The sequence below is a fragment of the Cuculus canorus genome, chromosome 1 (assembly GCF_017976375.1).
Source record: "Cuculus canorus isolate bCucCan1 chromosome 1, bCucCan1.pri, whole genome shotgun sequence".
Classification (NCBI taxonomy): Eukaryota; Metazoa; Chordata; class Aves; order Cuculiformes; family Cuculidae; genus Cuculus; species Cuculus canorus.
The window spans coordinates 153,728,166-153,740,715 of record NC_071401.1 but is presented as its reverse complement, the minus strand read 5'-3'; the positions used below and the strand labels follow the sequence as shown (position 1 = coordinate 153,740,715).

General features: G+C 49.8%; 2 protein-coding genes across 4 annotated transcripts; both read left to right on the top strand.

Moving 5' to 3' along the window:
* The first annotated feature begins 211 nt into the window (after nt 1-211).
* Nucleotides 212-8,511, top strand: LOC104065873 (arf-GAP with dual PH domain-containing protein 1). 3 transcript variants are annotated; one of them, XM_054085925.1, is made up of 12 exons: nt 213-303; nt 996-1,209; nt 2,124-2,254; nt 3,153-3,244; nt 3,334-3,416; nt 4,121-4,233; nt 4,958-5,104; nt 5,539-5,622; nt 5,973-6,035; nt 6,523-6,594; nt 7,074-7,305; nt 7,393-8,504. In XM_054085925.1, the coding sequence occupies exons 2-12, from the start codon at nt 1,116-1,118 to the stop codon at nt 7,419-7,421; spliced, it is 1,140 nt and encodes a 379-aa protein (XP_053941900.1). In that variant the 5' UTR covers nt 213-303; nt 996-1,115; the 3' UTR covers nt 7,422-8,504. The 3 variants fall into 3 exon arrangements, with proteins under 3 accessions (XP_053941909.1, XP_009566700.2, XP_053941900.1); XM_054085934.1 differs by having other exon boundaries at nt 212-1,209; nt 7,150-7,305; nt 7,393-8,511; XM_009568405.2 differs by having other exon boundaries at nt 212-1,209.
* Nucleotides 8,512-8,873: 362 nt separating this feature from the next.
* On the top strand, nt 8,874-11,964 carry LOC128852092 (urotensin-2 receptor-like). Its single transcript, XM_054065768.1, has 2 exons — nt 8,874-10,696; nt 10,884-11,964. The coding sequence occupies exon 2, from the start codon at nt 10,999-11,001 to the stop codon at nt 11,962-11,964; it is 966 nt and encodes a 321-aa protein (XP_053921743.1). The 5' UTR covers nt 8,874-10,696; nt 10,884-10,998.
* The last annotated feature ends 586 nt before the right edge of the window (nt 11,965-12,550 follow it).

Sequence of the window (12,550 nt, the reverse complement as noted above, 5' to 3'; positions counted from 1 at the left end):
TGTGTGGCCAGCATAGCACAAATCATAGAATCAGACAATCTCCCACCCTAAGACCCACCCTGCCTCTCGAGTATTTTATATCTGCTTCTCTTTAACAGTGCTTGTTCCTCCAGATATTCCGCATCTGCGTTTCTTCAGTAAAGGTTTGGGAGTATATTTCAAGCTATTGTCAGTGCTTGGAGTCAGTGGCACTTGTGTTCCTCTTTGCTGGGGGATTCAAGGGACAGATCTCTGCTCTGACACTGTCTCCAAGATGCAGGACCTTGCTGAAGAAGCTCCATCCCGGGAAACATTCAACCTCAGGTTGGATAGGGCTCTGAGCAACCTGATCTAGTTGAAGATGTCCCTGCTCATGGCACGGGGGTTGAACTGAGTGGCCTTTAAAGGTCCCTTCCAACCCAAACTATTCTATGATACTATGAACACCCACAGTTTCTGTGGTCGATGGTGAAGAGAGGTATGGGCATGAGTAGGTGTGGGCATCAGGACTACTGTATTCTTGGCTGCTGGCTTGAGTCACTTTGGTTGAACTCTTGAACCTTTCTTGCCTTCTGGCCTTCACCCTAAAAATGAGGGTGACGCTTGCGTGGTGGCCAGCTGACTTTGGTGGAAGCTCCCAAAGGGCTGCGGGGGCAGCCAAAGCCAACCCCTCCAGCCCACAGAGCGTGATGGGTCCTGACATGTCCTGGCGGCCGCTAGTCCAGAGCTGCCTCGCCTTTATCAGCTCTCTTGCTGCTTGCCCTCTTTTCCTGGCCTGTCCTTTCAACAGCAGAAATGCGGAAAAACCAGTTCTGTGGTTAATTGCTGAACTTCCCTCCACGCCCATGGGGCAGGTCTCCTCCTCCTCCTCACTCACTCTCTGGGTGCACTTCAGCCTCCAGCCACTTTGGTCCTGCCTGTGCTTAGCCAGCTCAGGTGCACCTTCTGGCCTCTGTGCTCCTTCCATTAATCATATGGCTTCTCCTGCCTTCCTCTTTTTCCTCTGTCTATAAAAGCTTCTGGCTCTCTGGTGGCTCCCTCTCCCTTGGGCAACCCAGTGGGTTAGCCCACAGGTGCAGAAGGTTCAGGCAGCTGCCTTCCTGGCCCTGCCCTGCCCAAAGGGATAACATTTGGACATGATGGCTGGAGGCAACGAGAGGAGCATCAAGGCCCTGAGGGAGGTGTGGAGAAGAGTGGAAAACTCTTTGTGTGCAGACTGCGGGAAGCCAGGTGAGTCCCTGAGGGTTGCTGGAGGAAGAGTCAGAAGCAGGGAGCTGAAGCTGGTCTCTGGCAGCAGTTTGGTGCCAGCTATCTGGACTGCGCCGAAGTGTTGGGTGGAAAGGAAGGAGAGACATTGCTGTGTATATTTGCTTCTTCTCCCTGGAGGTGAGTTGGCAAGGGAGGAGGAAGAAGATGCTGCCACAGCACTGGTGGGAAGAAAGACCAGGTGAGGGTAGTGCCAGATGAGCATGAGCTGTGTATCTGCAGCATTGTGGGTTGTAGTCATGTCAGATCTCAAATGCAAATCAAGGTCATGCCCAGTCAGGACCTGACAGGTAAGCTCCTGATGAAATCCTAACTATTCCCGTAAGAAGGCATGATTCAGGAGAGCATTGTCTCCTCTGTGACTCAGCTTTGAACTGACAACCTGCCACAGGTGCCTTGGAGACTTCTTTTACTGAAGGGCTTGTCCTCTTGAAAAGGTACTGAATTTGAGGTCCTGCGAGCGATGCTAAAAGTGCCTATTGTACTCCTCCCAAAAGGGTCATGTGGAGTGTACCATCCAAGACAAACTGAGACTGAGCTAATTAGTACTGCTTTACCTTCTTAAATTTTCCCTGGAGAGTTTTGGATACAAGGCCGCTTTCCACTTCCTGAACTAAATACCGCAGGGGGGGGTTGCTGTGTTGCACTAAACACCTCCTGGAGTCTTTTCCCAGAGGTGGTTTCAGTTTCACCTTGGGTGATGAGGAGGGAGTGAGGAACTAATAGCTATTCTTTTTGCAGTCTGTACCTTGGGTGTTAATTAATCAGCTGAGAGGAAACTGTGGTCACCTTGCTCTGTGTTTCTCCCACCTGTGTTCTCAGTTGAGGCATATCTTTCAAGGGCATTTACTAGTCATACTCCTTTTTCATACCCTCAGATCCGGACTGGGCATCCTCTACTTTGGGTGTCTTCATATGCCTCAGCTGCTCAGGAATTCACCGCAATATCCCTAGCATCAGCAAAGTCAAATCCCTGAAGATGGACCACTGGGACGATGCTCAGGTGCAGGTGAGATCTTTATCCCTGCTAGCATGTCAGATGGGTTGGGTGTAGGCCACGTGCTAAGAAAATCAGCCCTTTGGACTCAGAGAGTTGGAGATTAAATCTGATATGTAGTTCCTTTGCTACTCTTGCTCTGGATACTCAAGCAGGGATAACTCACCATAAGCCACTGGGAGAGGGAGGATGCACTTGACTTATGTGTCTCTCTTTGTCCTGTTATTTTTTGGGAAGTCCAGGGCTATTCCAATGTATCTTGCCAAAGCTCGGGGTCTTTGTTGCTCCAGATTACTCGTTTCCCACTTGCCAGCATCTTCCAGCCTCAATGTCTCCTCTTGATTTCAGCAGTCCAAGGGGAAAATCTTGGGTAATTCCATGCTCTGAGAAGAGTTTCCAGATATAATGTGATCTCTTGAAGAAAACATTTATGGAAACTTGACTTCTCTACGTTACACTCCTCTCAACCCATTAATCTTCAGAGGACTGAAAAATAATTCTGGAGAACCAAAGAAAATAATCTCTATCTTGCTGCTTTTTGCAGAGGAATGAAAAGGATTTGGGGTGTCTTCCTAAATGGCATTCTGGAGCTGCTGTTGAATTCGATCTCCCTGGAGATGTGGGGTGTGGCAGAAAATCCACTGAATGTGTGTGCACCCAGCCCCACTGAAGCAACATTTATGGCACTCTGTTGATTGAGGTGCAATCAGAGTAGCTTCTGAGAGCAGACAAGACCTTTGAGACCCACTTTTCTGTAACTGGGCATTGCTGGGTTGCAGCAGTCAAGGGGAAAGAGGGTGATCTATTAGAGCCCAATGTGCATCTAGCCCTGTCGTGGGCCAGGAAAGAAAAAGGTCCAACATGAGTCAGCTTCAAAAAGAAAGCACTAACACTCTGTCTAACTCTGCAGTTTCTGGCCAAGCATGGGAATGCTGTGACTAAAGCCACATATGAAGCTCACATCCCTATTTACTATTACCAGCCAACCTACCATGACTGCCAGTAAGTTGCTGCATACAGAAGAAAAGGGGGAAGGGCAGTTCTGGGTTCCTCTAGGTGGTTTCTGAGCTACCTGTCACCTCTCTCCCCAGAGTGCTGAGAGAACAGTGGATACGGGCCAAATATGAACGCAAAGAGTTCACTGAGCCAGGAAAACATCTGCCATATGCTGATGGTAAGACCAGAGCACAGCATAAAAATATCCCTCCTACTGCAGTTCCTGGAAGCTTATGGGCACCATGAGGAGAAAGCGTCACAAACCCCACATGCAGTCCTGAGAACCTGTGGACCATTGTTAAATTGTGGGCAGTGTAGATTGGTGCTGTTATGTGTTGCTTACAAGTCTGATATGAACTAGCTGGCATTGCTCAAAGGTATTCGTTATCCTGGTGCAGGCAGACCTCTGTGGTGAGGAATTTCTGTCCTGCTGCCCGCCATCTCCTCCAACCTCTGCAGCTGTCTTTGAAATGTCACTGCCAGTGCTGTGACAGAAGGCACCAGAGCCCAAGGGCCTGCAGAGTCAAGTGGGAAGGGTTCTGGTCCCATGCCAGGGTCTGCATAGGCCAGTGCTCTGCTGTTCACTGGAGAGACAGGTCTCATGCTGTCAGAAGCGATAGTGGGAGCAGGACTAGGAGGTTGGAAGCATCTGGGAATGCTTTTGGTGACCATTTATCTGTGTTGCAAACCCAGGAACACTACCATCTTCAGTTCTAAGTCAGAGATAAGACCTTTCCTTCTCAGGTGTTTGTTCGTAGCAACAGTCCATCATGTGCTTTATCCCAGAGGTGTGGCTGGGACACCAGGCTGCATGCAGCTCTCTGGTGCCTACCATGCCTGGGTTTGGGGGGATGGTCTTCAAAGTGTTTTTTCTGCTCCTAGGGGTGAAGGAAGGCATCCTCTGGAAGCGAGGCCGAGATAATGGGCAGTTCCTGCCCCGCAAGTTCCTCTTGTCTGAGAGAGAGGGATGTCTGAAGTATTTCACCAAGCAGGATGTGAGTATGGTGGTCAACTCCCACCTCAGTGCATACTCCACCCAGGGAAGCAGGATCACAGAGGCGGTTCTATTTCTGAGGTTGCTTTGCTCATTCCAGTCCAGGAATGATAACAGAAACACGTCAGTGAGAAGAGGGGTCTCCTTCCTAATGTCAGGGTGACATTTCCCCCATGAACTGCCTTTGTGCTTCCCTACAACCTTCCCTCACTGCAGACAAAAGGACTGATCTTTCACTTTGTCCCTATCCATCTGCCCAGCTTTGTTATCCTGGATCACCCCTGGAACCAGCCTCATCCCACTGTGAGCCAGATTGTCATTTGGTTTGTTTCGAGAAGGGCTGCACTTCTGGTAGCTCATGTCCCTGAAAGGAATGGGGCAAGTGCTAATACACCATCGCAAGGGAGGGAATGGCTCGGGGTAGGGACGAGCAAGAGTGAGGGGTTTCCTTTTGAGGTCAGTCAGCCTTTTGACTGGCTCAGCTGCAAAGTCAGATGTGCTCTCAGTGTCTCACTGGCAGTTCCAGAGTAGGCACAGCTCAAATGTAAATTGGAGGGGCTGGGCCACTGTTTGGTCTCAAATGAAGGGATTGTGTGCTACAACAGTTTTTTTGGGAAGGGGCAGTTGATACCTTTACATACCTCTGATTGTCATAGTCCTAAGTCAGTAGCTCAGGTCTCTTTCCTAGGATTGCTCATAGATGACCAATGCTGTTCTGTTCCCAGGCCAAAGAACCCAAAATCAATATTAAAATAGATGTCATCAATGCTACGTTCCAGCCAGTGAAGATTGGGAACCCTAATGGCCTGCAGATCACCTACCTCAAAGACAACAAGACCCGGAATATATTTGTCTACCATGAAAGTGGAAAGGTATCTTGTTTTAGCATCAAACCCTGCAAAGCAATTGAGGTGATTCGAGAAGCTGCTGGTGTTCAATAGTCTAAAGTGCAAGTAGGAGAGGGTGTGCGTGTGTGAGCTGCTGTAGGTAACAGGGTTGGAGTTCTGGCTTCTCTCCTGTTCGTGTGTCTGTGAGAAAATGCTCCTGCAGGGAGCAGGGCTGGAGCGCTGGCTGAGTCAGTTTGTGTGGGAGGAGCTGCTGTAGAAGATGTGCAGATGTGCTGCCTGTGCATGCAGGGAATGGGGCAGCCATGCTGGCCCTGTGTGTGTGAGGGAGATGCGGTAGGTGTGGGGAGGGACAGCTGGCTGTGTTTGTAGTTAACATAGGGTTGTGTGCATCTGGCTGAATTTAGGTGGCTCACTGTTCCTCTGGCTAAGCTTTCTCTCCTGTCCTTTTCTGTTCTCAGGAGGTAGTGGACTGGTTCAATGCCATTCGCTCTGTGCAGTTCCATTATCTGAAGGTAGCATTTCCCATTGCCAGCGATAATGAGGTAAGGCAGCAGCAGAACACAGTGCTGAGTCTCCTGCTGGTACTCGATTATGTGATAAAAGAGTCTGTTAGCTACTGTTAGATCCCCAGGTACAGAATTGGAAATTGCAATATTTAGATGGAGGGATGAGAAAGTGTGTGTACAAGGGCCTGTGATGACCAAAGAACATCCAGCCTCTGCTGTTTCTGGGCACTTTGTAGGCAGAAGTGACTCCTGGCTAGGCAGTTCTGCAAACATGAATTTAAAATGCAGTTGAATTTGGGGGAATAGAAGGAAGGGCAAGGAATGAAAGCGAATAGCAAGGAAACATGGCTAAGTGAATGTGACTCTTGCCTTTTCTTTTTTGTTAGATTAAAAATCGGCTGACAAGAAACTTCCTAAAAGAGGGATACATGGAGAAGACTGGTCCCAAGGTGAGATGCTGTGGGAGAAAAAAGTCTTAACATGGACCTGCCACAGAGCCACTGACCTTCTCTACTTCAGTGTTTTTCTCCTTCTGTTTCCTCATTGCCCCTGACTCCTTAGACACCCGTGGGAACAAACAGTGTGTGTGCACCAAGGGAGAGAAAGGACACAAGTGAAAGTATATGAAGCCAGGGTCTCTGCTTTCTCCTGGAAAAAGAGATTTCACTGAATGTGTCTGTGTGTGCATGACCTTACGGGTATTTAGTGTCTAGATTTCTCCTGTCTCAACTCTGGGGTCCTTCATAGAAGTCCAAGACAGCAGCTGGCACTGAAAATCCCGATATTTATCCCCAGTCTCAGCTCAGAAAGGGTGAGGAGGAGGTTGCTGTTAAGGCAGGGGCTTGGTTCAAACCGTTGGGATGAATTTTGGGTATCCATTCGCACTGCTCACGGCAGAGGGCACTGTCACCTTACATATGTCTCTTCCTTTCACAGCAGAGAGAAGCGTTTAAGAAGCGCTGGTTTACCCTGGATCACCGCAGGCTCATGTACTTCAAGGACCCTTTGGTGAGGAGGAGATCTGACCTCTGGTATCTGCAGGCAGCAGTGCTGAAGGCAGAGTCTTTGCTCTGCATAAGGGAGGCTCGCAGGTTCCCCAGCTGCTCTGAATGGACTCTAGGTCTTTCCCTTTCCATGTCACTTGGTTCAGTATATGCTTTGTCTGTTTGTTCGCTGCCTGTGAACAATGGGAACAGGAAGGGCAGCGGTGCAAAGGTGTTGATGGGGAGGAGAGCTGCATGTGGGGTGACATAGAGAAACAGGAGCAGCACTTTCTCTCTCATACCTCTTGAGACCTATGCTCTTAAATTTTCCTGTCCAGCACTACTTTTGAGTATAGCCTGCCTGCTCTTCTGAATCCCTTGACCACTTCAAAATATTTTTGCTGCTGGCCCTCACCCACTCTCCTCCTGTCCTTGGTGCACTGCTATTATTCCCTGGTTCTTTTAGGATTCTATAAATCCCTCTCTCTCCTTCCTGATGTGCAGGATGCGTTTGCTAAGGGTGAGGTATTTGTGGGCAGCAGAGAGAATGGGTATAGCGTCCAAAAAGGATTGCCTTCAGGGACACAGGGCAACTTCTCTTGGCACTATGGCATCACCATCGTCACGCCTGACCGGGAATACCTCTTCACCTGTGAGACAGAGTCTGACCAGCTGGACTGGATTGCAGCCTTCACTAGTGTCATCAACCAGGCCATGACACCACAGGAATATGCAAGTAAGTGTCTGGATGCTGCTTCCTTACCTTCTTACCAGTCTGGTTCAGGATATTGCCCTAATGCGCCATCTTTTTCATTCACTACAGTTGAAGCCTACTTCAAGTTTAAATCCTAGGAAGCCAGGCGGAAACCCTGATATGACTCAACTCTACCTGGTCCTGTGAGACGGGCTGTCAGGACTGAAGATTGACATCAGAGAAACACAGTGCTCTTGAAGCACCCTTTGAAGCACTTTTTTTCCCCTGTAGATGGTCCACTTTGTTCTGGGGGCCAAATTAAGCTGCTTCCTTTCAAGTGCAAGATTTCGTGAATCTGAATCCTCAGTGCAACCTGCCAGTGTTAAACTGCTGTGATCTGACTGGATCTTGACAGGCCTTGCCTGTCAATCAGGTCTTGAAAACTTGGCACTTGCTGTGTTGGACATGGGACCTAGCATCACTCCTCCATGAAACTGCGGACAGCCACCTGCCTTATGCAAGAAAACAGCTGCCTGGCTGGAGCTACACTTCAGTGGGTTGCAGGGGCTGCTGGATTAGAAGAGACTGTTCCTTTACAAGAAATGGCTTCTCTGCTGGTGACAGAGATGTGAGACATTGAGATATTTAATCAGTTAGATCTGTAGTTGAGAAAGGTCACTTAAAAGATGTAATCTAACAGACAAATGTGAGGCCTGCTTCCTCCTGCCATGAATGAGCTTGAAAGCTTCTTCAGACCACGTTTGTGTGGACACCTTCCTTTGATTGCTACAGAGAAGATTAAGGGATCAGCTTGAAACAATATGTGTGGATATGTGTGTGTATGTGGATAATGAGTATGTGTGCATATAACAAAAAGCAGTGGGAAGCGGAATATTGCCCTAGGGAAGACAATGTGAGGGATATTCATGCCATTAAAGTTCAGATGTCAAATCTGAGCCTCTAGTCAAACCCAAATGAATGAGTCCTGCAGAGAGCAGCTTGTGGCATCTGATACAGAGTTCAGATTCTCTGTTGTCTTTACCAGAGCCTGCGGGTTGATGTGTGAAGCAAGTATCACCTGAGTCTCTGCTCCCTCATTCTCTGTGTCGAAGGCCTGGCACTTTCATTCTCCCCTATACATTACATTTGTATGTATACTGTATTTCTATTCAGTAGTATAAAAGGGAAGTGTGTATGCTTATGTCCTTCTAGTAACAGTTGATCCTAACTACTCAATCAACCCGTGATTCACATCTTAAAAATCATCTCTTAAAGCTGTCATGGGAGAGCTGTGTTTCACATGCTGGGAGGGTCAGCTGACTTCTGCTGATGGCTGTAGAACCTGATGTGTCTGCAGATTTACACGGGCAGTGTGAGAGCAGGCAGCTGGTGTGTTAAGGGGAGGTAACTGGAATTGATGAGGCAACCAGCTTCTAAAGAAATGAATTAAAAAATCCCACTGTAATTTATTTTAACTTCCTAAACAAGCTGAGCTGCTAAAGTATGAGGTTGTTTTTTGAAAAAAAGTGCAGGCAGTTACAGCAAGGAGCCATGGCTATTCATTGCATTTCTCCGGGCATGTGGAGTGTGAATCTTCCCATCAGAGCCAGATGGGAAAAGGCATGGTCTGCCTCTGCATCTTTGGGGACTCGTGTCTGTGCTGAGACACAGACGCCACAACCTGTTGGGAGCATCAACCTCTTGCATAAGAAGCAACATCACTTGCCCTTCTGCCATGGCACAATGGGCCTTTCCATCCAAAAGTGTATTTTCACCACAGTTTGCTGATCTCTCCCAGTATGGAGCATGACTGTCCTAAAAAATGAAAGCCATTGCAAGGCTTATGTTACAAAACTAAGTGCCTCTTGGTTCTGATAATATGGAAATGGGGCAGTCTAATCCATCTAAACAACCTGCACATTCAGTTCTCCTCTGGGAAGATGAACAGTGAGAGTGACCCAGATGTGCCAAGAGCTGATAGAGATAACCCAGAGGGTGGCCTCTCAAGTTGCCCCCATGAATGCCCTATGTTCTATACGCCCAGACTTGTGGCACAGTCATGCTGAAGCCTTGGCCTGCAGCTTATTGCTTGGGAAGGTGCTTGGATCCTACTGCAATGAGGGCACTACCAATGGGATGCTACCTTCTCCTGTTTGCTGCTAAGTTGTCACTGCTGGAGATGAGTGAAGGCATTTGATTCAGCCACAACAAAGCTGATACAGTCATGATGCAAGAGAGCGTGACTGGAGTGGCCTGAAAACCCCTGTGAACCAACACCAGAGCACATTTAGTAATGGCACATCTGTCTGTGCTCTGCAGATTCTGTCCCGTCACATCTGCTTCTTTAGATGGATGAAGCTCAGATGTGGGTGAAGAAAGATCGAGGTAGCATTGTGTGCAGAAGCATGAGAGCGTAGGTGTCATGCAGTCATGGCCCATTAGAAGGCAATGGTGCCTACCTAACAGACTCCTGCTCCCAGGTCCTGGGGGGTTCAAGGGAAGAAGGGGGAAAGCTTAGAGGAGGAAGATGGTCTTTGGGGAGATTAGAGTGGGTCTAAAATATCCAGCCCTTTGAGTATCTTGGAGCTTGCTGCTGGCTGAGGGACAAGGGTGGAACAGGGCCAGGTCATAGAAAATGGGAAACGTCCTACCATTTGGTGGCTTTGCTTGCAAACCAAGGGCTGCATCCATTGTCTACACCTCAAGGGATCCTGAGCGGGGGTCGGGCCCTCTCAGCCCAGCTTTGCTAAGGGCCAAGGAGAGCAGTGTGATACCTCCCTGCTTATTGTGCTTCTAGGGCTGGCCATTGTTTCCCTTCTAAAGCCACAGAACTATGCTTTCAACATTAAGAATGTTGGCTTTCAGCTATATCCTCTTTCAAATGAGGAAAACCTTGCAAGGGGAAATGAGAACAAGATAGGGAAAAAAGAACAAGAAGGAAGAGGGAGCTGGAAGAAGGCACTGGGGAAGGAGTTGTCTGCAAGAAATTGGAGGAAGCCAGCATAGCTCCTCAGCTAGTGGCTAAGAGCCCGGTATAAACTGGGAATGTATTTGCACCGGTGTGTGAAGCTGTGAGTCAGACACATTCCTCTGTGCAGTAGGCAAGACAGCTCTCCAGGGGCTGGTTCAGGGGGGCAGAGCCGAACTCTCCAGAGTTCCTCTGAGCTAAGAGGATACAGACTTGGGAGAAGGAGAAACCCACCTGCCTACTGGGACTGCTGGTTTCCATGAGTCCAGTGAATGCTGGAGAAGCAACAAGTGAGGAGCTGGTGAAGACCAGAGACATACCCTGTTGGCTGGTGGAGGTTGTTTTGCACCTCTCAGTCTTGAAGGGGAGAGAAGTGTTCCCTTCTCAGCCCTTTGGTTGTTAAAGAAAACTACTGGATGGAGCCTGTGATGGACAAGATCAGCAGAATGTACTGGGCAACTTGAGGTGAGAAATAGACTTCTCTGGAGTACCCTGTGTCTGCTGATCTCTCACTATTCTTCCTTCTTGTGTTAAAGCTAGACATGTCCCGTACAGCACGGAGGGAAGGCAGAGGGAAAGAACAGGTTTCTGACAACCTGACTTGCTCTTTCTTGCCCTTCCCAAAGATGTCTTGTGATCCTTCCCCCATCAGCGCAAGACTTGGAGAGGATCCTGAGGGCAGCAGCTTCTTGGACGAAAGCAGTGGTGGTGGTGATGACAATAGTGTCCTGGGAGGGGACAGCCCAGTCACAGGGCTGCTGGGTGTGATGCTGCTGATCATGTGCCTCGTTGGGATGGCAGGGAACATCTACACAGTGGTGGTGGCTTCTGGCAGGGTGGCAGGGCGCTCAGCAGGCTCCTTGGGGGTCTATGTGATCAACCTTGCTTTGGCTGACCTCCTGTATCTCTCCACCATCCCCTTTGTGGTCTGCACCTACTACGCCCATGACTGGTTCTTTGGGGATGTGGGTTGCAGGCTTTTGCTCAGCCTGGACCTCCTCACCATGCATGCCAGCATCTTCCTGCTGACTGCCATGAGCCTGGAGAGATACTGGGCAGTGGCCAGACCACTGCAGGCCAGGGGGGCCAGCAACGCTTACCGCAAGCTGGCAAGCGCCATCCTCTGGCTGCTGTCACTGCTGCTTACGGCCCCCATGATGGTGATGACTCAGCTGCGGGAGAGAGGTGGCCCCCACAAGCGCATCTGCGTCCCCACCTGGATGCCAGCGTCTTTCCGGCTCTACCTGACAGTGCTCTTCACCACCAGCGTCCTGGCACCCGGTGTGGTGCTGGGCGTCGTCTATGCCCGCCTGGTATGGGTGTACCAGTCTTCTGCCTGGGGCTTGGGGCTGCCAGTAGCTGGCCGAGCCCCTTCCCGGTGGCTTTTCTCCAGGATCTTCACCATTGTGCTTGCATACTGGACCTGCTTCCTCCCCTTCTGGGCTTGGCAGCTGGCTGGGCTGTACTGGGGAGAGCGGCTGGGCATCAGCCCTGCCGCCCGGGTGTATCTCAACTTCGGCGTCACCTGCCTGGCCTATGGCAACAGCTGCATCAACCCGTTCCTCTACACCCTTCTCGCCAGCAGCTACCACCAGCGCCCCAGCCACAGCAGAATGGACACGGTGCAGCCCCCAGCGCCCTCCCAGGAGGCAATGAGTTGCCAGAGAGAGGGCTGCGGCATTCCTCTGGCTTTTGGGGACTCGCCGAGGTCTGTGGGGGAAGGTGAGGGGTGAGCAGTGCCCCAGGTTTGGAACATCTCCCAGCATCTGCCTGGGGTTGAGTCTAGAAATAAAAATGCATCACCTTCCATGGTGGCATATAGTGTCTTCCATTGTTGTTGTTGCATTGCCTTTCCCTTCAGGTCTTCCCTTTGCAAGGTGGCTCACCCTCCTCAGCTGCAGGAAGGACACTTATCTCGGGGATGCTGACTCCATCCTCAGGTCCTTCAGCCCTCGCACACCAGCCTCCACCTTGCACAAGGCCAGGGAGTGGGTGGAAGGGAGCAGTCAGCCTTGATACATCTAAATTATACAGTGGGGAAACCCTCACCATCCCTCACCTCTTCACCTCCTCGCTAGCAACGGGTCAAGCCATAACACAGTCAGGACAACAGTGAGTCACAGATTTCACAGGACCAGTGAGTCACTTCAAGAAGCAGCCACGCTAGTGGGAGACCTGAATAAGGTTTATCCTCTTGTGGTAAATCTCACACTCAGATTTCTTCCCCCACCCTCCACCAAAAAACCCTTTGAAGAGTCTTTCTAAAAAAAGACTCCCAAGTGCAGTTAAGAGACATTGTGGGAGTGCCCAGAAGTACAA